General features: G+C 38.3%; 1 protein-coding gene across 1 annotated transcript; it reads left to right on the top strand.

Annotated features, from left to right (window-relative positions):
- The first annotated feature begins 22,489 nt into the window (after positions 1–22,489).
- On the top strand, positions 22,490–25,486 carry LOC149834564 (uncharacterized). Its single transcript, XM_090011486.1, has 6 exons — positions 22,490–22,897; positions 23,684–23,765; positions 24,469–24,599; positions 24,701–24,776; positions 24,884–24,944; positions 25,178–25,486. The coding sequence occupies exons 1-5, from the start codon at positions 22,721–22,723 to the stop codon at positions 24,898–24,900; spliced, it is 483 nt and encodes a 160-aa protein (XP_089867612.1). The 5' UTR covers positions 22,490–22,720; the 3' UTR covers positions 24,901–24,944; positions 25,178–25,486.
- Positions 25,487–26,170: the final 684 nt, after the last annotated feature.

Consider the following 26,170-nt stretch of genomic DNA (forward strand, 5'->3'; position numbering starts at 1 on the left):
GAATGATGCTACCCACGCTCGGAGGAGCTCTCAGACCCCTCTTCTGTAAGGGTAAAAACTCTGAATCAGGCTCCACAACTCTTCAAGTTGAATGATGCTACCCATGCTGGGAGGAGCCCCCAGACCCCTCTTCTATAAGGGTAAAAACTCTTAATCAGGATCCACAACTCATTTAGTTGAATGATGCTACCCACACTGGGAGGAGCCCCCAAACTCTCCTCTTGTAAGGGTAAAAACTCTGAATCAGGCTCCACTACAATCAATGTGCAGGTCAGTCGGTGCTTGATGGAGCAATGTAGGATCTTCTGCTGGATGTGCACAGAAGCAGAAAGAAAAGGGAGAGAGTGAGTGAGAGGGTTGATGTTCATGGCCTCCACCAGGGGAGATTTCTTTCTCGGATAATCCTGCAGTGCAGAGACTGGGTCTTAAATAATCATCTTCAGGGCACTTAAGTCTTTATAACCACTCCTTTTCTAGAATCATCATTTTTTTTGGCACCAATGGAGGAGAGGGTACTTAAGTCTTTGCAATCGCATCAAACTCCAATGCTAATTAATGCTGACAAATATGGGGATACGAGACACACATGCTTAAATATGTGGTGCTCATTGGGACCCCCCGAACACAAGATGTAGCTAACTTCCCTCTTCGGGGGGAGAACATATAACCTACTCTCTTAAAAAAGGAATGCATTACTGTGTGAGAGGCTCCAGTTCAGTGACGTCTCTACATTACAGGTCAACTTTATACGTTCCCATTATTTTATCCTTTGCACCAACAACACATCTAACGACGTTGAATTCTTAGAAAAAAATGACTTTTTTGTGTGTGTGTTGAAGATTGGCTATTTACGATTCTATTGGTTCAGGTGCATATCATCAAAAACCAACGTGAGGACAATGGAATGTTTCTGATGCTGCTTTGAGGCTATAGACCACGTGGACTTGTACAAGGGCATTTTATTATTAAAAAAAGATACTGATGGGATCTGACCACATGTTATTCTCCTATTCCTCACATAATAAACCCTAAATCTCTTTAAGAATATGTATTCGTCGTGATACATTTGGATCATGTTTTTTTGGACAAAGAAACATTTGTATGAGTAAAAAAACTTGAGACATTCATAACTGTTGGTTTTTGGATTGCCAGAAAAACAAAAACATGTATATAGGTCAGATTTTTGCGATAAAAAAGCTAGTTTCCACCAATAAAAACATGATCACTTATATAAAAAAATTGTTTGTTAAGTCAACTGTAAATACAATCGCTTATAGACATGAATATAGATATAAATATACATATGAGTAGGGAGTAGTTGCTTACTCCATTCTATGCCTACCTCCAACATACAATACTTTTGAAGGGTTTTTTTTTTCATGTTTTTCTCAAATCTAACCATTCATATGTGTTTTATATGTTTGATTTTATAGGAATGAATTATTGGATTGGGCAATTTTAACACGTAGTTAGGTTTTAATTTTTATAAATATTTAAGCTTAAAAACCCATATTTTTCATCTAAAAACATGATCCAAATGTCGTTTTCTAGCAAAAAAACCATTCCTTTCACATATATAGGGTTAAATTTGTGGAAAACACCCTAAAACCATCATTATCTCATGATTGATTTTTGAATCCCTTAAAAACATGCTTACATGTCATAATCACATGATTTAAAACTCATTTTATGCTAAACAAACCTTGTAGATCACATTCATAATGTCTTTTCATGTTTTTCTTGAATATAATCATACATACGTGTTTTACGTGATTGATTTTATATGAATCAACTCTTGCATTATCTAATTCAGACGCATGGGTAGGTTTTTATAAGGTCGAAAGTCAATATTATAAATTTTTATAAATATGATAAATATCACAAGCTTAAAAAAACATGTTTTTATATAAACGAGGAATGAAACAAGGATCGAGGTTAAAATCAAAACCCGTGCGGGGATGGAGGTGGGGATGGACTTACTCTTGCCCCTGCTCCACCCTAGCACGCCCCGTCCCCAATCCCCATTAAGGAAATTATTATACTCTTATACATATTATAAAATTATATATATATATATATATATATATATATATATATATATATATATATATATATATATATATATATATATATATATTCCTAACCTTAACATAAAACCCTTTCTCGAATCTCTCGTATCTCCTTTTTCTCCTTCATCTAACGAGCCGCACGAGCTCCCATTTCTCTCATCTCTTTCCTCTAACGGCAGAAGGTGACATCAGCAGAAAAATTGGAAAAATGGGGTCCCGCCTTGCCCCATTTGAACTGGGGATGGAGGGCATGAAACGAGGAATGAACTGGAGATAGAGGTTTAAATCAAAACCTGCCTCGGCCCACTTCCATCCCCAGGCTTGTACAAGGGCTTTTTACTATAAAAAAAATACTGATGTAGGGATTGACCACATGACATTCTCTTAGAGGCGAAATGAGAATCAACACCATATGTCCGAGGTGTCCGCCCCTTTAAGAATATATGCCAGATGGACAGCGCATGCAGAAAGGATATAGGCACGCACTATCTATGTGTGATTTTTTCTTAAATATAATAAATGAGGTGGACAGACACGACACGAATGATGTGGTTAAGACCGACTCTATTATAGCAGGAGTTTTTTAATTTACGCACATACAAGTCTATAGTTTTAAATTTTTATGTTAAAATATAGAAAACAACAATTTTGCAATGCGCATTCAAATATTAACCCTTTTGGTATTTACTTTAATTTAAATCTGTTATGATGTGCTAGCTAACAAGTGGAAGAATCTTAAAACAATGATTATTTTTTATTTTTGTTTTTTTCAAAATAAATTAAAATGGTCTTTGACACACATTTAACAAAGCCCAAGTGCTGTCGAACGCATTTCACCACATCAAACACGATCAAACGCTTCCATGTGTCACACACGCGTACATCGAACTTGGTGTCACAGGGAGACACGACCAAAACTCGGGGAAGCAGATCAGGTCATGCTGAAAATGAGCGTTTTTGCTCATGCGGACATCGTGGCCGTCTGTTTGTATTTTGGATGAATGCCACGTGGTTTTGTTGACTTTTGAGCTTTTTAAAATGCAAATCGGATGGCCACGATGTCATCATGAGCAAAAACGCTCATTTTCAGCATGACCTGATCTGCTTCCAAAATTCGGTGTCCATGTCACACTGGTGAAATATATCCAGTTGACATATACTTGAGAATATAAGACTGTTGGATTGTGAGGAGTACATGAGCACTTCGACCGCTTGCCACACATTTGTGTAGTCTAGATCTTGGAATCTTGGGCCAATAATGAAGATTTATTAAGATCAAAGGTTGCCACCTTGGATTCGAATTTGAGAGAGAGAGAGAGAGGACACCGTAGCCAATAATGAAGATATATTAAGATAAGAGGTTGCCAGCTTGGATTCGAATTTGAGCGAGAGAGAGAGAGCAGACACCTTAGCCAATAATGAAGATATATTAAGATCAAAGGTTGCCACCTTGAATTGAATTTGAGAGAGAAAGAGAGAGAGAGGGCACCTTAGCCAATAATGAAGATATACTAAGATCAAAGGTGGGCACCTTGGATAGAATTTGAGAGAGAGAGGACACCGTATAGCCAATAATGAAGATATATTAAGATCAAAGGTTGCCACATTGGATTCGAATTTGAGAGAGAGAGGACACCTTAGCCAATAATGAAGATATATTAAGATCAAAGGTTGCCACCTTGGATCGAATTTGAGAGAGAGAGAGAGGAGAGAGAGAGAGAGAGAGAGAGAGAGAGAGAGAGAGAGAGAGAGAGAGAGAGAGAGAGGACACCTTAGCCAATAATGAAGATATATTAAGATCAAAGGTTGCCACCTTGAATCGAATTTGAGAGAGAGAGAGATTTGGTGGGTGGGGCACATGAGATATGCATGCATATATCCAAGAGGAGGGGAGAGGCCATGTGGGTTTATCCAAAGTGGGGAGAATGCAGACCATGAGAAATGATTCTCTCTCCAATTGTGGTCAATTATGAAATAGGAGATAACCCCAAAAGTTTAGCAACCCCTTTGTGGCGATGTGCAGCCGAGCATATCCCCGTTTTCCCAACTTTTGACTCCACTTTTCATGAGATATTCTACAACTATCTGGTGCAACTTTGGAGGCTCTGAAACCAAACCACAAAGTCGGAAACAACTCAATAAGTAAACACTGTGGGGGCCCCTTTGACACATGTGGTTGGCCGGGTTGGACCCCACCAACCACTTTCAAGTTTGGAATCTTCATACCGTGATATTGAAAGTGCTGAGAGGAATTCGCTAGAACCCTCACATATTGAAACGTAAGCATGCATGCATGCAGCTTTGGTAAAAGTTTGGATGCCTTTTTACAAGAACATGATTTTACAACTTGCACATTATGCAGTTAGTATCAAACAGAGAGTATAGATGCAGCACAGGAGCTCCACCAAAACTTTAACCTGTCCCCTTGATCGCTTTGTTCGAAAAAAATGGGAAATTTCTATTATCACAGTCCCACTTCTGCCTGCTATTCCAAAAAGAGCCTCATGCTTTCCAAAATGACATTCCAAGACTCTAACTTTTCACTGAACTGTCAAACAGAGACTCAGTGGGTGCAACTCAGGTTACCCGTTTACAATGAATGATAAAATTACTAAACTGCCTCTGTTGCATAGTAAAATTTTCACATAATAATAATAATAATAATAATAATAATAATAATATATATTTTATATGGGATTTGACCTTTGGAATCCATTTCAGGCCTCTATTTGATAGGTTTAGCGACAAGTTGGGCCCTAAAGTGTCTTTCTATAAAACATGGGACTTGTTTTGAAATACCATGCAAAAGATGAGTCCCTGAATGAAAATTTTGGCCATCATAATTTACCATGTTCAACTTTATTTTCAACCATCTTAATTTTACCCTAAAAACAGCCTCTAATTACTATTCCCAGTGAATTCGAGCTCTGGAGTAATCTGATCATGCATCCCACGATCCATATTGCCATGTGGATCTGGAATAGAATCCGCTTTACCTTTGAGGCAGCTAAACTGATTCTTGTACTTGCACCACCTGGCGGTTCATTCATATCTTCATATACTTAGAGCTACTTTAAATTTTGCAGTATTATTTTATCAATAGCTCATGATTATTTTATTTTTTATGTAAAGATCATTTTTAACATTTGTGAAAAGGAGCGTTTTCCCCTTTGTTATACGTTAGGAGCAATTTAGTAATTTTATTATGCACAACTTACGGTTAGCCTTGGTTACTCCAACTGAGGTCTCAAATTGGCATTTTCAGTGAAAAGGGGGTCCTGAAATGTCTTTTGAAAAAATAAAGGACCCTTTTGAAATATGAGGCAAAAGATGGATCTCTAAATAGAATTTTTTCCTGGAAAAAATGCCTACGCTGCTTTAGAAAGGTGGGAGAAATCACAAATCTCACCCTCACAAAGTCATGAAAATATAACTATATAAACTTTTAATATAAAAATTAAAAAACTTACTTTCATTGAATTAATATCACTTTGTAATATGCTATCTAAATTAGGTGTTTTTTTTTAAATATATGGCATTTTTTTAGTACCATTTCATGATAAAACCGTTATATTTTCAAAGTATCAGAGATGTTTGTAACATGGTAGGAATATCCCTCTGGGTAACTTGGTTTTTTCAGGCACTAACTGTTACTGCATTTAATTGATAAGAACATATGATACAAATATCTTAGCCAAATTAAAAGGTCTCCCACCATTCATTTTAAGGGGTTAATTATTCATTTAACTATAAGGATAAAATCATTGCGTCATGGTTGCCTGTATGAGATAGCTCCTACATGTAAAGATCACTACTTCGTAGTACTTGCAACTTTTGACGAGGAAGGCAATAATAATAAAGCAGTGACTAGGCTAGGATTTTCATTAAAGATAATAGTGTTTTACTAGTATATTGTTTGTTTATGTGGAATGACAAGCACAATTAATTGTGTTCTAATCAAAATTTCTTTTTTTTTTAAGTAATGAAAAAATTATATTTGTGCATGTTTCTGTGATCAATCTCATCAACTCCTCCATTTTCAAGTAGATTGGCCCGTTACCAACGTTGTGTTACAAGTTAGAATCCCAATGGTATGGTTGTATAACTGGTAGGGGTCTGCCTAACCCTAGCTTTCTCTGTCAAAAAAAGATAAAAAAACATAGTTCATTAATCTTGCAATTTAAATGTAATTTTTTTTTTAGCTAGGCCAAGAGAAGACCCCTCATCACCAAATGCACATTGGTTGGCTTCCAGATGGTAAAACCCTTGAGGTCCTCATGTCCATCAGGGAGTACACCCAACTTTGACCTTGCGGCAAATAACACCCCTATGGGTTTCAAACTCATGACGTCCCGTCAACTTGGTCATGTTCACAAGTCACCGTTACCAGATTTGAGAAACCCTTGTGGGCAAAAAAAATATTAGTCTGTTGTAACATTTTGGCACAATCTGAATATATAATTCATTTTTATTTGATTCAGATGTGCCCCACAAATGTAGCACCAACAAGTAATTAATCTCATTGTTCTTTGCATTGCCAAGTAAGTTGGTCAACAAGGGTTTCAGTCATCTAGTAGGAAAAACTTGTGGGCGTACGCCACCAAGTTGATGAGAGGTCACAAGTTCAAAACCCACTGGTCGTGTCCCTTGTTGCAAGGTCAAAGTTGGGTGTACTTTCCTGTACGCAGGGAGGACCTCAAGGGTTTTACCAACCGAAGGCCAGGCAACGTGCAGTTAGTGATGGGGGAGGTTCCCTTGGATTATCGCCCCCCCCCCCCCCCGCCAAAAAAAAAACCCAGCCCTACAATTTGATTTACATAGGTCTTTTACTTTAAAACATACCTTGAACCAACCAATTTAAATATTAAAATATAATTTAAATAAGAACAAATATGAATGATAATTATACCAAAATACAAGGAGTAACCAGAACAGGGACTGTTAAGTATGACAGGCAGAGCCAGCGCGGCTAGATCTCTGATCTTGGGGGTGGTTTCTCCGTATAAATATGAAAAAAATACACCAAAATATAAGCAACAAAGGAAACATTTTTGCATTTAGATTGAAAAATGAGCAATGAGATTTGTACTCAATGAACTATGCTAAACCCATCCATACAAACCGATCTACTTGAAAACACGTGCAGGTTGTATATATATAAAAAAAAAAGACAAAATGTGTGTGAGGGAAAAGATATCATATGCTAAGGACCCTACAATAGTTGTTTCTTGGCCAAGAGAGACCGTGGATTGTCACCTGGCATGGGATGATCATGGTTTGAGCATCTTTTGTCATAAGGTCAAAGCTGATATACTATTCGATGAGCAGGGAGACTTCAAGGGTTTTACGGACCGGCTGTTAATGTGCAGGTTGGTGCTTGGGACCAGTGTTGTGAGAGGCATACCCCTCAGTACTTGAAGTGTATGCCTCACAGGCGAGGCTCACGCTCAAGGTACTGAGGCACACACTCAATACCTGAAGCGTCGGTGCCTCCTCCGATCTGTGGCTAAAACCGAAAACAATTACACAATGAGCAGAGGAGGATATTCCGGCGAGATTTATGGTGGAATTTCTTCTCTTCGTGGCCTGAAATTGGATTTACTCGCCGGGAAAAAAGCAAAAGCTTCCAGAAAGTTTAACGGACTGAGTTCTTTCGACCGTTGTTGTAACCTGCACAGAGTCACAGACCCGTCGGGAAGCAGAGCTGATAGCCTCTGACGAGGTTTCCGGCGAGGGGCGGGGGGACTTCTTCTCTCCGCGACCGGAATTGAGACCTACTCTCTTGATCATGAAGCTTACACTTCAACGCCTCGAGCCTTACGCCTCGCTTCATAACATGTTCAACGCCTCGCTTCGCCTCATCGCATTTAACAACCTTGCTTGGGACACTGTTTTTCTTTGGTCTAGCCCAAAAGGATTTGTGCTAGCTAGGGACATGGTGGGTTTGCGCCAAGAGGTAACACGTGTCACTTCTACTATTGACAAAAACATACTTTTTTTTTTTTTGATAGGCAAGCTAGGGTAAGGCAGACTCCTACCAGTTATACAACTATACCATTGGATTTTGAACCTGCAAGGTCCCAACACAAGGTGACGTGCACTAGCCGCTCCTACCAGACAAAATAGCCTTTCCTTTTTATTTGATTTAATTAAGTTGTTGGAAAATGAAAATATGGATCACCAAAAAAGAAAAGATTGCATAAAGTTGGTAATCTTTGGAGCCATGTTTCATGCCTATCCAACTGATGATAAGGTGATAAGAAAGCTTACTTTTGGTTTTGATACGGATACGCATCTTCAACAGTTGACTCACCAACTTGCCCACGTTTTTTATGTAAGTCCATATCTAATGGTATCTATCTCTGATCCTTAATGTATCATGCATGAGAACACTAATTTTACTTATTGATAAAAAAAAATGTGTGATATATATTTCACATCCACCACCCACAAGCCTTAGATTTATAGTTTTAAGTTGACGTGGAAAGATGACTTAGAATAGTGTGAACCTAACAAATATTTGTGAAGCAATAAGTTGGTGGGACATGCCAAAACAGCCTTGACAAACTTTTTAATGCTCATTTGGGGGTCATACCGAGTCTATTGAGGTAAATATATATATATATATATATATATATATATATATATATATATATATATATATATATATATAGAGAGAGAGAGAGAGAGAGAGAGAGAGAGACCGCCCCAGGATCAGATACCTAGCCGTACTTACTATCACTGTCCTGAAAGCGTAAAACTCCATGGACTTACCCTTGCCCTCAAGAATATATTGAAGTATCCAATAACATTATCACCAATGTTACCGATGCCATCAATCCATGTGTTGCATTGCATATGACCTGAAACACAATATGAGAATAGCATTCCAATGCATCTCATATAGGTATCACATAGCATAATCTGACCATGGGCCCACCGTAGGCAATGTGTGGTGGCACAAGCATTGTTGTGGGGGCATAGCAGCCCACTGGGCATCCTGTACATACAAGTTTCTATATATTCACTGAACAGTAAGGCCCGGACAAACCCCAACCTTTTTAGCTAGTTGATGGCTACATGATATAGTGAAGGCTGCCAACCGAAGCCTTTGTAGACGCTAAGCATCCCCTTGCCTAACCCTGTTCACAAATTGCACGGTTGGAACTGCATGATTAATGTACCCCCATGTCAGCAGTCAAGTCGTCCATTTACTTTTGGGATATTTGACAGATTTTTTTTGTAAAAGTTTAGCTGAGGGTTTCGCAGACCCCTACCAGTTATACAACAATACCATTGGGATTCAAACTTGCAACGTCCCATGCATTAGTTGCTTCTACCAGATCAGCATAGCCCCGTTAGTGGATTTGACAGATATTGGTGCACATTGGACACGTTTGGAAGCAAGAAAAATGTAGGAAAAGTGATGCAAAATGAAAAAATCTGAATTTTCACATTCTAAGAACATTCTTCCATCTTAACCCTTCCAAATGAGATTTTTTTGTTAAGAGAATTTTTTTTAAAATTATATTTTTTTGATAAAAAACATTCTTCCATCTTAAGAATATTTTCTACCAAGAGAAAATTTATTTTTACACTCTCCAACACTCATTTCACCAGCACCATCCATCTCACCACCACCCTCCTCTCTCTCATTTTTTCACATTTCTCACTTTGTTTTTCTCATGCTACACAAACAAGTGAAAAGCTTTCTTTTGAAAAACTTCTTATATAAAAAACTCTCATAGGCAAAACTTTTTTTCCTTATGAGAGTTTTTCTATCTTACAAACTTGCCCTACAGAGCTAAGAGACGAAGATAGTCCAAGTGCCCATCCCAAGGCCTAGTGCACAAGCAAGTGAAAGTGAGAATCAACTTTGTAGGGGTGTCAATGGGTCGGGTTTGACCCATATCAAACCCTATAGGGTCAGGGTTTGGTGATAAATAAGAAGGTTCAAATAGAATCCAGATCAAACCCGAAAGATCCAATTAATATATGGACTCAGGTATAGTTTATGAAATTTCATACCAGATTTAGGTTTGAGCTGAGATTCGACTAAGGTCCATAAATTTTCAATGTAAAAAAAGATAAAAAATATAAATTTATCAGGTATATATGGCTCTGGTCTAGTTCATTAATCTTTATAGGTTCAAGGTATGTTTTCTCTTATGATGAGTCTGATTGAACCCAAATCCGCACTAAGTACCTTCATCTCAAATCAGGTTTGGGAATTGTTCCACCTGAATCCAAACCCAACCCAACCGTTGACACCCCTACTTAGGTGCAAACCCCTCCATGCATGATAGGAGAAACCTAAAAAAATTTGACACACCATTAATTTTTTGTGCATGCATGGCACCACATGCTCTCCACACATTCTTGTATCATGCAATGCCATTTTGTGCCAAATTTTATTTGTCACTGATCAAAAGTGGCACACGTGTGTGTGCGGTAGGACCTATGGTGACACATGCGTGGCTAAGTGGAAAGTTCATGCCTTGGCTATGACTTGCAGCAGCAATATGAGGCAATGCAACATCGCTCGTAAGCAGCTCAACAAGCAAGCTTTAGTGTACATCACTTCTCAAGTACATCTACTCAGCTCCATGCTCCATGCCACGAGTGTCTCTTTGGCCACTCGCAGCCATGTGCCATGCTTTGGGGGTGCTATGCCACCCGTGACCCATCTCAACTTCGTGTCCATAAATGAAAGCCTTCCATGCAAAATTTATATGCCACGATCGAGTATTCTTTAACACAATCATATTTGGAGAACGTGTCCATGAAGTCAGAACACTGAAAGAAGCTACTTCATCCAGAGGTGTCATGCCGGTGCCCACGCAGGTCCACCTGAACTTTGTTGTTGCTCATCTCCATGCATGTTGAGAATCTTCGATCCAAGATTGAAATCTCGCCGACACATTCATATGTGAGGATGACCTCAATGTGGCCATTTTGATGAAATACAAAGTCTACATTCAAAAACTCCATTCAAAACAAAAGCGGTGTGTTTCTAAGGAATATTAGAATTCCTTCTATTGGCGGGGGTCAGTGCCCATAACACCTATATAGGAGACCTTCCTCTTGACTTACATTGGTGCATCACCATGTGGTCTAGAGTAGGTAACCCCTATATCTCACAAGTAGTACATCGGAGTGTATGAGGGTATTTACGAGTATGTAAATTCTTCATAGGCATCTCAAACATGCATGGGGCCTGCTCTTTGATGCACGCCTTGCTGCCCAACCTTGCACTCTTGCGAGGAGCTTGAGGAGTGTATGTCGAGTGACGATGATTTCTCTTGGCTAAGGAGCTTCACTATGTCATGGTAGAAACTGGCTTAGACTAGGGGCCAAAATGTCTTCTTCATCACAGCGAGAGGTTACCCGTGAGGTGCGTGTTGCGCTCCACGAAGCCCGTAGGTGCCGAAATACAATATGTCCCTTGTTTGGTGTGTCTCAAAAACTTGATGCTCACTCAAATGTTCATGATACTTATTCAGATGTGTAGCTAAATTTATTGACCCTCGATTGCTCGTGCGCTCATTATAGGAAGTTGGCACACTTGTCCCTCGTTAGCTTGAACGTTCGTATGCCAAAGACTTTGGCATCTCCCTGCTTTTTTGACCCATTCAACTATGTTGCTTCAGATATTTCATTGTACTAAGCATGCATGAGATATACACCGCCTCGAATCTGCTTCCGCCAAGCTTACGTAGCTCTTTGCCTAAAGCAAGCTACATGTTGCTGAAAAAGGTCGTGACAATATGCACCTTGCTGCATGTTGATGCACATTGTTGCACCCAATGGGCCCGTCATTGTGTGCCCAATGCGTCCAACACTTATTTGTGGTTACAGACCGCTTGTAGATGTGTCATAACACCTGCCATCGTATGGAATGAACTGTGTGGTGTGTGTGTTGACACTTATGCAAAGACACTTAGGAAGAGTCATTACACTACAAAAAAATAGTTGATTAGCGACGGAATTTAGCGACGGAGTTATATCGTCGCTACTTAGCGACAGATTAACGAGAGAAATGAATCCATCGCTATATTTGTAGAATTTTACGAAACTAGCGACAGAAAACATTCCCTCGCAAAATCCGTCGCTAAGTAGCGACGGATTTTGCGAGAGAATGTTTTGTCGCAATAAATACGACAGTTAGCGACGGAATTGCGACGGCTAAGATTCCGTCGCAACATAGCGACGGCCTAGGCGACGAAATATTTTCTGTCGCCTTTTTTGTTTTTTGAATTACGATGGCTTAGCGACGGAATTAATCCGTCGCTAAGCCGTCGCTATATGTCGCATTACCCCTAATCCCAGCCCTCTTTTTCCTTTCTCCTTTCGCTGCTCCCGCCCGCCGCCCTCTCCCTCCTGCCGCCCTCTTCCTTCCGTCAACCTTCCGCTGCCGCCGTCGCTGCCCGGAGCAACCGCAGGTACGTAAATGGATTGGAGGTCGACCCCCTGCTTTTTCCGGCAGGGGGTCGACTCTGCCAGGCGGTCGACCCCCTGCGTTTTCCGGCAGGGGGTCGACTCTGCCAGGCGGTCGACCCCGGTAGGTGGTCGACCCTCTGCCGTGTCCGGCCGGGGGTCAACCCTGGTAGGGGGTCGACCCCCTGCCGTGTCCGGCCGGGGGGGGGGGGGGGTCGACCCCCCGCCATGTCCGGCCGGGGGTCGACCCCCCGCCGTGTCCGGCAGGGGGTCAACCCCGGCAGGGGGTCAACCCCTTTTGATGTCCGGCAGGGGGTCAACCCCCTGCCTTGTCCGGCCGGGGTCGACCCCCTTGCCGTCTCCGGCCAGGGGTCAACCCCCTGCCTTGTCCGGCAGGGGGTCAACCCCCTGCCTTGTCCGGCAGGGGGTCAACCCCTTTTGATGTCCGGCCGGGGGTCGACCCCCTGGTTTCTTGCTCTTTTTTTTCTTTTTTCAGAAATTAGGGTTTTTATTTTATTTTTATTGTTTAGTTTTCTTTGATTTTCATTGATTAGGATTTTTTATTTTGATTTTCATTTATTAAGCAATTGAATCAAATTTCTTAAATTAAGGCTATTTGTAGTTAATTTAATTAGGGTTTTTTATTTGATTTTGTTTTATTAGGGCTTTGAATCAAAATTTAAAAATTAGGGCATTTTATAGTTAATTTGATTAGGGTTTTCTTGGATTTGATTAGAGCTTTTATTTTTATTTTCTATGATTAGGGATTTGAATCATAATTTTTTTAATTAAGGATTTTTAGTTAATTTGGTTAGGACTTTAAATCAAAATTTTTTAATTAAGGCTTTTATAGTTAATTTGATTAGGTTTTTTTTATTTATTTAGAGTTTTTATTTTTATTTTCTATAATTAGGGATTTAAATCACATTTTTTTAATTAATACTTTTTAGTTAATTTGATGAAGGATTTTTTTGTATTTGATTTTGGCAGGTTTTTTCCTTGTTTGATTAAGGTTTAAATTGTGGCTTTTTTATTTAATTTTATGGTTTATTTTTCTTATAGTTTATGATGTTTTGGTTTATTTATAATTTATTTTCTTGTATTTTAAGGTTTTATGATTTAATATGGTCGAATAATTTCATGGTGACTTCATTTTAAAACATCATTTTTTTTTGCAGATTTCTCAACAGAACTTGCTTGTGCCCCGCCACCCGTGGTAAGTAAGTGACAAAAACAATGCAAATCGGGTAAATACCCGTGGTGAGTAAGTGATGCAAGCGCATCACATGTTATTTAATTTATTGAATATAACACTTTATTGTTCACACACTCACTTAGTTGTTGATATCTATGACTACTTTGTTGGAGTTCGGAGATCATGCTGAGCATGATTTTAATGTATGAATATGGAAGTGTTCTTATTTTTGGAGTACGGAGTCCATGCTATGCATGGTAGTAGTTAGTGGGATATTGAAGTGTGTTTGCTGCAGGTACATGTTTGATATTTGTTTGATATGAATTATTTCGATGTATTGCAATGTTTGATGTGATTGTATCCATGCTTACATGTAGTTACTTTCAATTTGATTATGTCTTCCATGTGAAATTGTATACTGAAAGCATGCTTCAAATGAATGTATCGTGTCATGAATAGTTTGCACATGAAAATATTTAAAATTTGAAATGTATATTCTTGTCAGATGCATGTTCGACCTAAAAAAAAAGGTTCGTAATAAAGCAAGAGTAGAAGTACAAAAAGAACGTGAAACTAAGTTTGTGGAGTGGTTGAAACAGTTGGTAAAGAAGCTAACATAAATTTTGTACTTATAAACAACACTAAGTTACTTAATTGATCGTGATCACAATAATTGTTTATGTCTGTGCGTAGGTTCGCCATGGTGATGTTAAAGATCAAGGAATATGTGATTTAGAAAATGGTCCGACCAAAGTTGTGCAATGCTACAACGGGTATATCGTAAATGGTTATCGATTCCATACAAAAGACTACGGTATAAACAAATCAACGATAAATAGTGGCGTGTGTGTCAAGGGTAGCAGCTACGGTGAAAATGAACATGATTACTACGGTGTTATAGAGAAAATAATGGAGTTGACTTACTTAGGCATGAATAACAGGGTTACGGTATTCAAGTGTCATTGGTTTGATCCAACTGCAACAAGACTCGACAAAGCTTCAGGCATTGTGGAGGTGAATCATAAATCCAGGTTTGGAACATATGAACCATTCATATTAGCCTCGCAAGCTCAACAAGTTTATTATACTTCATATCCGAGTATAAAAAAGTCAGATAGAAATGAATGGTGGGCAGTTTGCAAGGTGAAATCCAAACTATACCCCGAGTATGATCAGTTACAAGAAGATGAGTTAGCTGAAGACAGTGATTACTATCAATCGGATGATGTCTGTGACTTCGCTTATGGTCACGATGTTGCGCATGATATGCATGTCATATCTCCATTGGCTGATGAAACATTCATAGAGGAATGTGATCCAAATGATGTACCAAGTGGATGGGCAAATAATGAAGAAGAAGAAGAAGAAGAAGAAGAAGAAGAAGAAGAAGAAGAAGAAGAAGAAGAAGAAGAAGAAGAAGAAGAAGAAAGTCAAACTAGTGACGAGGAAGAATTCTCAAGCTAGTGAAAAAAATCTTATACTACAAACCTCTATTTAAATGCATTGTAATACTTGATGTGAGTTGTATTGCAATACTTGGTGTGAATGATTAAAAATTTTATTTCAATGTATTGTAATACTTGATACGAATGATTCGAATGCATTGTAATTTATCTGAATGTATTATAATTTATGCAATTAACGAATGATTTGAATTAGTGCAATACTTGATGTCAATGATTTGAATTATTTGAATGCATTGCAATGCTTGATGTGAATGACTTGAATGCATTGTAATACTTGATGTGAATTATTTGAATGTATTGTATGACATATGTTATTTGTTAGAATATGGTTCGTGGAGGTTATAGTGGTCGCTCATCCAGTAGTAGCCAGGCTCAACCTTCATCTTCACGGGCTCCTGTGATAGGTATATCATATAACTAATTAGATGCTTGATTAGTTCAAATGCACATTCTGAGAACTTGGTGTGTATTTTTTTACAGATGATGTTGCGCCTGTATACGACCCACCTACACCAGTTGATCGCACAAGTCAACAGCCAACACAGGAAACAGGGTCTTCACAGGCTGGCACAAGAAGACTCATTCGAATAGTGTATATCGATAATCGACCGTAAGTATTTTGTTTTCAATTATTGCATATCTTTTAAATATTTTATATTGATATTTACTGTGTAACAATTCATGTGCAGCACGAGGTTTGAGCCACAAGAAGTAGTACGGGAGATTAGGAATTCACTTCTTCAACATCTACCAGGACCAGTTGCTCAATGGAAAGAGTACCCAAAGGAGGTATTAGACAGATTGTGGTCCTCATTCATGGTATACAGTTGTTCCTCATAGTTAATGTGTTTCATATTTAATTTATTTAAGCAATGTCTACTAACTTTCTGAAAATATTTGTAGGCTTCGAATCGCTTTGCAACTACGGTGGAAGAAAATGATGCAAGGAAGGTGTGGCAGAAGGTGGCTGCCAATCGATTTGCAGACATGCTGCACACTATGAAGACTGCAGCAAAAAAAGCATCTGGCGTAGTAGATGATCCATTACTGTGGAAGGGCCATGGTCCTATTACTATCAGGAGAGATTACTGGGATGAAATGTGCGATATGTGGGCGGGAGATGCATTTAAAAATCGCTCTGCGAAGGCTTCACAAAATCGATCGAAGATGCCCGAAGCCCATCTACACACAGGTGGATCTAAGACATTTGGGAGCCACCTAAAGAAAATGGTAACTCATCAATATATAATATTAATTTTATAAGTATAGTTGCAAATTTGTGTACTAAATCTTTTGTCATTTAACTTCGCAGGAAGCAGAAAAAGGAGGCAGTGTACCATATAAGGATGTGTTTGTAGAAACACATAAACGGAAGACCACGGGAGTCTTCGTATCAAAGAAGGCGAGAACGACAACGGTATGTATTAATTCTATTAATAATCATTGCAATATATATGCAAGTCATCATAATGTTATCATTAATTATTAATGAATACTTTAAACATTATTTTGTAGGAGGCATATGAGCAACAAATGGTAGAGCGATATGGTGAAGACTCTACTCAGCATCCATCATTTGATCCTACAGCATGGGTGACTGCAGCAGGTGAACCCAAAAAAGGTCGCGTGTTCGGGTTTGGGAGTAATATGAACACTTCACCAGTTATTGGTTCTTCCAGTTACGGCTCACCAACTTCTTGCGCCGACATAAGCTCCAAGCAGCCGACTATTCTTTCCGGTGATGATGTACGCGAGATCATTAATGAATCACTGAATAACTACTTCCAATACACCGTCGCCCCCTTTCTCCGAAATGAGATCAAGGCCGCTGTTCAGGATAGAGGATCTTCGATTCCAGGTCCCTCTCAGGTATAATCACATATATAGTTTTTTTGACTATCTTAAAGCACATCTGAGCATGGTAGAATCACATATAGAGTTTTTCTAGATGCCTTAGAACACATATGAACATGCTATAATCACATATTCAATTTTTTTACTGCCTTAGCACACATATGAGCATGATAGAATCACATATATATATATATTTAACTTTTTGTCTGTCTTAGAGCACATATGAGCATGATAGAATCACATATAAAGTTTTTTTGATTGCATTAGAACACATAAGCATGCTATAATCACATATTCAGTTTTTTTACTGCCTAAGAACACATATGAGCATATTATAATCACATATTCTGTTTTTTGACTGCCTTAGCACACATATGAACATGCTATAATAACATATAGAGTTTTTTAACTGCCTTAGAACACATATGAACATGTTATATATCATTTATGATAGAATCACATATAAAATTTTTGGCTTTGCCTGCCTTAGAGCACATATGAGCATGCTATATTCACATATTCAATTTTTTTACTGCCTTAGCACACATACGAGCATGATCGAATCACATATATAGTTTTTTGCTTGCCTTAAAGCACATCTGAGCATGGTAGAATCACATATAGAGTTTTTTTATATGCCTTAGAACACATATGAACATGCTATAATCACATATTCAATTTTTTGACTGCCTTAGCACACATATGAGCATGATAGAATCACATATAGAGTTTTTTTATTGCCTTAGATCACACATGAGCACATGATAGAATCACATATAGTGTGTAATTTATTTCATTATATTTTGTTTATCAATACTGACTGTTCTTTTCTTGTGTAGGCTGCTAGCGATAATCAGGGTAGTGGAGCTGAAGGGACAGATAAAGACAATGAACAAGAAGACGCACAAAATCTTGGCGATGATTAGAGGACTGTGTTGAAGAAGTTCTATTTTTTTTATTTTTCCTAATTGTAATTGTTGAATTGTAAATAATTAAACTTTTTAGTTTTAAGGTGGAACGATTAATTATTATAGATACTTGTTATATGAATTTTTTTGTGTGGTTTGTTTTTTATTTACAGGAAATATAAATTGTACAGGAAATATAAATTGTACAGTTCTCCGTAATTAATTTTTAAATAAATTTTTTTTGATTTTTTTTCGTTTTTGCGACGGATTAGCGACGGATGATTCCGTCGCTATTCATATTAATCTAGCGACGGCTTAGCGACGGAATTAAATCCGTCGCCACGCCGTGGTCGCCGTTTAGTACCGGCGGATTGGCGACGGAATATAGCGCTCGTTATTCCGTCGCAATTAGCGACGGACTTGGCGACGGAATAATTCCGTCGCCAGTTAGCGTCGAAATATTCGCGACGTAAGCATACTGTCGCCGCGTTGTCGCTAATCCGTCGCTAACATGGTTAGCGACGGATTAGCGACGAAAGGTGGTCGTCGCTAATCTACTGCTCTGTTGTAGTGTTAGTAAAAAGCATCATTCTTGGGGCAAGGGGTAATAAGTTCATGAGTTTTATGCTTTCAGTGCAGTGATAAGTACAACCAGCACTATTAGGTCTCTGATCTTGTGTGCGATTTCTCTATGCAAAAAGAAACATTATTAATGGGCGTGGCATGAATTACCTGACGCGCTAATACAGTGTTATCGTTATAGAGCTGGAAAAGCCCATGTCATTGGTTATAACATGTGGTGGCAACATGAAAGCGTACTTTAACTCGGTAGCATGCAACAAAAATTAACTTTGGTGGAAGTGTGCTTGGTAACAACTACCATGCCTACAACAGTAGTTATGGTTTGTATTGATTAGAATATATGGTGCCCTTCGTTGATTCTCCCTTTCTATTTTATCCTGGCAGTAAGTTTACATGGTGTAAAGGAAAATTTGGATGGCCAATGAGCAATTTCAACTGCAAATAGGCCATTTTCAACAAACCAGGCCAACAACAAACATTCTCATTTAGAAATTACTTGGAGAACACAACACATTTGGAGCAAGAACAAAGGTTGTGCATCATAGCGGGTGACATGTAAATGTCATGTGACAAATATCACGAGATTTATAAAAATCTCACAAAAATATCACAAGAAATTACCTAAAAGTTAAAACCAGCAATTTCATGCAGTGTTTTTGCCAGAAACATAAATATTACATTTTAAACATGAAAAATGTGTTTTCTAAAATTTAACTATTTTTGAGATTAAGTTAAATGTTTGTTATGATGTGTTGTGTGTTGTTATTGAATACATGTTTATATATGCTTAGTAGTGTGTATGCATACAACATTAATGTGTATCCTATTGAGACCCAGTTGAAAGTCTGACACCATACTTTTAAAATTTTTAGATAATGAATGAGTTGAGGAGCACTTGAGGGATGCCGTGGGGGCACCATGTGAATCATTCATTTATTTTATTTAGATCCCACAAACTATATTTTTACTCTGATAATTGTTTATTTAAATTGAACCATTGATATGAACTATTTAATAATGGAATGAATGATTTATATTAGTTCATGGTTTGTTAACGCTATTTTAAATACCTGTAACTCGCCCAAAATGTTTAATCATTTACAAATTATTATTTTTGCTATGAATTTTAAATTATATGTGATTTTAAAATAAAAGATTTCATCACTTGGATGTCTTTTCTCGGATTCAGTTCTATAGAGCTATTAAACGTTGGTGTTTGCACAGGTTGACTCCTTAGAGCTCAATTCAGTTAAAGTAATATCATAAATGAGACCTTGTACTTAAAAAAAATTACGTATTTTTTAGTTAAAATTTTGAGGCGTTATAAATTGTTTTGTCCACGATCAAAGCAGAGTATGTGGCAACTTCAGAAGCAACAAAAAAAAGGCATATGGCTTAAGGGTGAATTCAACATTAAGCAAATGTGCAGTTGTATTTTGATAGCTAAAGTGTGATTCACTTAGCAGAGAATCTGGTAAGTCATTCCAAGTCGAAGCATATTGATGTGCAATATCATAAGATTTGAAATATGATAGAAAATGAAGAGTTAGATATAAAGGTTCACATGAAGGATAATGCAACTAATATGATGACTAAGCCACTTATAAGTGATAAGTTTAAGTATTGCGTAAACTTGATTAATGTTTTAGGTTAGAAGCACAGGCTTTAGGAAGAGGGGGAATTGAAGGTGAGAGAGTTTTTTGACATAGGTGATGGCAAGCCAAACTCAAGGTGGAGATTATTGGGCATATAACTTTGACTTATCACATGAAACTCATTTGGAGTCATTTTCCTTTGGCTCAAAGGAAACCCCACCTTACTCTGGGGGGGGGGGGTGTTATCTCTTTGTTTCGGAAACTACCCATGTGAGGATAATTTGGAAACCTACTTTAGTCTATGCTCATGGGAACCCCATATAAGGGAGGTGGTTTCAATGTGAGATCTCTTATTGGAGAGGAAAACCAAAAAACAATAAAGGTTAAATAAGGAAGAAATAGAGAGAGAGAGAGAGGCTTACGGTTCTTGTGTGTAAAAAGACAACTTGTTGGGAGTAGTTACAATAAAGGAGAAGAAAGAAAGATGATGCATTCATGTCTATTACTCCAATTTTTTAGGTTTGCTGGGTTGCTAACTTGTCAAATCGAGGTAATCGATGTTGGGACTTTCACTTAAGGACAAGAAAGGAGGATGTAGTCATGTCTATTATCGAAATTTTTCAGTTTACTAGGTTGCCGACTTGTCGAGTTTACTAGGTTGTCAACTTGTTGAATCGAGGTAATCAATATTGACTGCATATTAGTGTATTTCTTCTTGTTTTCAAGTGCCCTGTAATATCTTATACTTGCCAACATAATAATTATTTCATTCTCTTTCTATGGATGTAAGTGGCTTTGTCAAACCACATAAATTGATGTCTTTGATTGTTTTCTTATCTTTCATTGCATTGTGTGTTTGCACCATTTTGATCTTCGGCAAAAGAATGATTCAAGATTTTATACGAAGGACCCGATTATTGAGTCCTATGCCATCACCTAGATTATGAATAACTTCAACCAATCATTGAAGGGGCTCTTGGACACCCAAAAATATGATACGTTTGTAGAGATCATTGATGCTGCTAGTTGGATGAAATTAAACCATAAGGGAGGATGTACGATAGATTGGTTGTCAAAACCGAGAATAACAAAAAACGTTGAGACTAAGAAGTCAGAAACCAAAAAATCATGCTAGCATTTTGAATCCTGATAAAAACAAAGGGCAGCCTGGATCATCTGAAGGTCAGAACCAATAAAAACCCCAAAGACAATACAGAAGAAGCAGGAGATCCTCAGCTTGAATTGGAGCAAGGACCGCAAGTTTACCCATTTCTATCAATCCCTTATGGAGGTCATGAAATCATTATTGAAATCATAGATTATCAAATAATCAGAGGTTCCTAGCCCTGCACAGGTGATAGAGAAGGGCCCTACCAAATTCTATAAGTTTTATAGGACCATGAGATATGACACTGAATCCTGAGGCACATTATCTAAGATCTATTAGATAAGGGATCTCAAACTCACTAGAAATCTACCACATAGTCTTAAACACTTTATGACGCTGAAAATATCATGCCACTACTACTATAATGCATGTTCACACTGCATCAGATACCATAATGCTGCATTAGCTTGTTGACAAGCGTTCCGCTACAACAAGGTTGAAGCTGGGTGTATGCATTTATTGGCAAGGAGGTTTGAAGTTTTTACGCAAACGAACTCAGTAGTGGTAAGCGGGGTCCTGTGTCAAGTTGATAGCCGCCCAGGATCAAATCCCTCTGCCACATGGGCGGCTGTTGTTCTGGTAGGGTCCGACTAACCCAAGCTTGCCTTTAAATAAAAAACGGAAGTGTTTTTTTTTTTTTTTCATTATCAAGAAAAGTTAAATCATGATTTATTCAGCATTCTAATTAATGAATTGTGATTAATGGGTAAGTGAAAGTTTCTCATATTAAACTCTTATTATATGTCTATGTAGTAAGGCATGACTTTTGAAACTTATTTTTCACCCTCTCTAAGTAAATCATGTCTTGTGTCTCATGAAGGTCAGGCGGCCAATTGGGAACTATAATTTGGCCATCTGGTAGCTAACTACACATGAGCAATGTAGGGTGAAATTTATTGCCCTGTATAAGATTCTTATTATAGAGTGGTGTAGCTAGACATGGTATTCTTCGAAGTTTTATTCACACACACTCGCCACTCTTTGTTTTAAAGACGGACTACGTGTCTATTCAACGGAAGGATAGACGGGTGCACATATAATACATGAGAGAGAAATTGCAAATGGGGCGGCATGGGAGAACCCAAATTGTATAAAAAAAGAGATAAAAAAAGGTAACTGTCATCACATGGGCAAAAGCTGGATAGGATTTCGAACCTCATCCGTTATAAATTGTGGAGTTTCCCATGCAATCTTCCCATGGGAGAAGAGTTTTAGGCAAGAGTTAGTTTACATTGTTGAGAGAGAGGGAGACTAGTCAAGTGTAGTGTGGCCGTTAGGGCTTGGGAGGATTTAGCAGATAGAGACGGTGAGAAAGAGCAAAACACAGAGAAAAAAGGTAACAAAGAGGGAGTTGGGGTTTGTGGTGGCCCTCTTTTTCGTCTCTGGTTGGTTTGGGCAGTTGGGGTTTATCCAATTTGTGTGGTTGGGCTTTTCGATTGTCGAAAAATGGAGAGGAGCGGCCATCACAACGTTGGGCAGGGAAAGGGCCAGGGGCAGAGCAGGAGCACCAGTTCCATCTCTGACCTCTTTGGTGACAGGGATTCCGCTGCTGCCGCTAGGAATGGCGTCTTCCACTCTGTTTTTAACACTCCCTCATCGTCATCGCAGTGGTCCTCTGCCAAGGTGGGAGGACGCCTCTCTCTCTCTCTCTCTCTCTCAAAATATTACCATCATGTTCATTGCAGTGGTCCTCTGCCAAGGTGGACTGAGGCCCACCTCTCTCTCTCAATACCACCATTATCCTTATCGCAGTGGTCCTCTGCCAAGGTGGACGGAGGGGCCCCCTCCTCTCTCTCTCTCTCTCATGTATGGCGGCTCCTTTTTGTCTAGGCAGAAAAGGAAAGTGGGTTTACGCCACCTCTTTTGTGGAAATTTGTTAAGAGTTCATCGTCCAGTTCATGGGATTTGATGCTAGCAATTGTTTCCGTGAACGTGTTTATTTGTTTTCATTTTCTTTTCCTTTTCTATGGCTTCTCTAATTTTTGTGGATTTTTTTCGTTTAATAGATGGGGCGAATTGCAATGCTCTTAATTGACTCCGGTTAAACTGCCTTTTTTTTGTGGCAATTTTATTTCAGCTGTGTTTCTTCTGAATCTTCAGATCAATTTGAGTATATTTGATTGTTTTAGGAGACAAACATGGGATTATTTTTCTGAAGGATTGTATCAGTAGCCAATAATCCAATCTTCTTTTTCTTTTTCTTTTTCTTTTTTGAAGTTATGAATTTTCAGTCTACTGTCTCTGTTTTATAAAGTTTCTTATTCATTTTTTTTTTATTACTTAGGTCCATATTTGAGTGGCATTCTGTTTCCTCTTTAATAGAAAATAGTGCTTCTGCCATATCTTTACTTACCTGCTTATCTCATATGTGAGAGTTTGATTCTTATTTTGGTGATCTTCTTTTGATAGGGGACTCGAAGCTCTCATTATGAAGCATCATGGAGAAAGCATAACGATCAGTCAGTGGAGAAGACCAAATATACTTCTGCTGGTGCATGAACGACCCTGTTTTGTACTTTTTCCTGTTGAATTGTTGATTTTCATCACAGGATGTGCTTATACTTCTCTGCATCGTGATTTATTGGCTGATTTTTTGATGTACACATGGTTGTTAAAATGTTCATTTTATAGATTTGGCTGATTCTCCATGGGTGTCTTCCTGTTGGTCTAGCTATAGCAAGCCTATGTTGCTGTGGCATGAGCATGACGTGCATGTATTATAAGTTCTTCTGTCCATGAACTTGATGTGTACATCCAAGTAGTTAAGACCATGTCTGAAGTTTCTGAAAGGAGGGTCTTTGAAAACAAAATTCTTTCTTACATGGCATTGGTTAATGTAAAAGAATTCCTCTGCATTTGTAGTAGGGTGTGAATGCACTTATGTATACTTTACTACAGGCATGGAGGCACCCATTTTTTTTTGTCTTTTTTTCTTGTTCCCTGCAAGGCACCACTTATTTGTTGGAGGTAAATGATTAGAAAATATCCATCTTTCCACGTGGGCTGTAGCTCTTCTTTCAGCTATGCTACTAAATTCTCAATCTGGTTTCAAAGGGACACTATCTGTTTGTTATACTTCTAATAGTTTAACCTTTTCAAGGATTGTATTTGAATGACTGTATATTCAGTTATAATATGTATTCTATGTTTGTTCATTATTGTTTTTTTGATTTTCTTTTTCTTTTTGTTCTCAGAAATGAAGAACCAAAATTCAGAGCACTTGGAGGCAGTAGAGCCCTTCTTTCTTAGCTCATCTTTGTACTATGGTGGTCAGGACATTTGTGTTTGTTCACCGACTTCACAATCCTCGGGGACCTCAAACATTGTGAGTCCTGTACAAAATTCTATCAACATAAATTAAATAATGATTGGTTCTAATGTTTAATCATCTTAAACTGATCATTTGTTGTCATGATCAATTCCCAGTTCCCAAAAGGCAGTAGTGAAGACGACCCTAATTCTAATAGCTCAAACAGTGCTTCGAGAGGAAATTGGTGGCAAGGTATGATTGAAAATAGATGTGGAAAAGGCCATTTGTTATGATTATGTAATTTCCATGGTCGGTCATGGCTTTCTAATGGCTTTCCCAAATATCCTTTCTACTTCCAGGTTCCCTGTATTATTGAACCATATGCCTGCCAAAGTTCTGGGCGATGCATGCTCTACCATGGTAATCCTTCTGTACCAAGCTAACATTTTTCTTTCCATTGCTTATTATCTCATAAAGAGATGTATTTGCATACATACTTTTTTAAATCTCCTTCCTTGTTTCTTTCAAGATTTAATCAAGTAATACAAAAATGTACAGAATAATGCAATTTGCACACTTTCATGATATGTATCTACAGTGTCATTTCTCCTTGTTGAAAGCTTGTGATTTACAGTTATCATGCTAATTTTCAGGGGCATGTAACTGCTTGGTTGGAGAAGATACATAAAGTATGTGAAGCTAAAGACCTTTTAGGCTACATACAAACTCTGCTGTTTGGTTTTGGGATATGTTAAAGCTCTGTCTTGCAGTTTGCGACGAGTAGTGTGAAACACAAAAGCTACTAAATATGAGAAATGCATAAAGCGTTGGCTCTAGGCTTAACTTCTGCTTATAGGCTTTTATGCAACTATAGGTTGTACATTTTGCTTTTTCGTGTGTATATTTCTTTCTTATGTTGCAAGCATAGGAAAATATATGAATCAAGTTCTTAGTTGGCAATACCTCCTTTTAATTGTACATACTTTTCCTTTCCCTTTTTATGGCGAATACCTCAAATACAGAGGATGTCCTCACTATGTTTTCTCTTTGAATAATCCAAGTGCACATTGGCTGGCCTTAGGTTGGTAAAACCCTTGAGGTTCTCCCTGCCCACCAAGAAGTATACCCTTAAGAACCACCCCTTCCTTTCCAATTCTCAATGAACACCACTATCTTGGCTCATATCTGGCTTTTTTTTTTTTTTTTGATAATCCAAGGAAAAGAAGCCCCCATGACCGACGACCACAAATTGGCTGGCCTCCGGTTGGTAAAACCCTCAAGGTCCTACCAAGGATTACACCCAGCTTCGACACCTTACGATAAAGGATGCTACCTGTGGGTTTTGAACTTGTGACATCCCGTCAACTTGGTGGCATTCACAAGTCGCCTCTATCAGATGAGCGGAGGCCTTGCCGGCTGAAGAAGCCGCGAAAGATGATTGAGCTTGAAAGACTTGGAAAGAAAATACCACTTACAAGGTCCTCACCATGAACACCTCTACAATCCATGTTACCAACCCTAGGTTTTCACAGGGATCCCACCGTTCTCCATGTCACTTTCATTATTGGCATCATGAATATTCAACACATTTGAGCGTATTATTTTATTAATCAAAATAATTTTGTTAAAAAAGAGGTTTGGCAGGG

Source organism: Nuphar pumila, chromosome 6, assembly GCF_984573655.1.
Source record: "Nuphar pumila chromosome 6, dmNupPumi1.hap1.1, whole genome shotgun sequence".
NCBI lineage: Eukaryota > Viridiplantae > Streptophyta > Magnoliopsida > Nymphaeales > Nymphaeaceae > Nuphar > Nuphar pumila.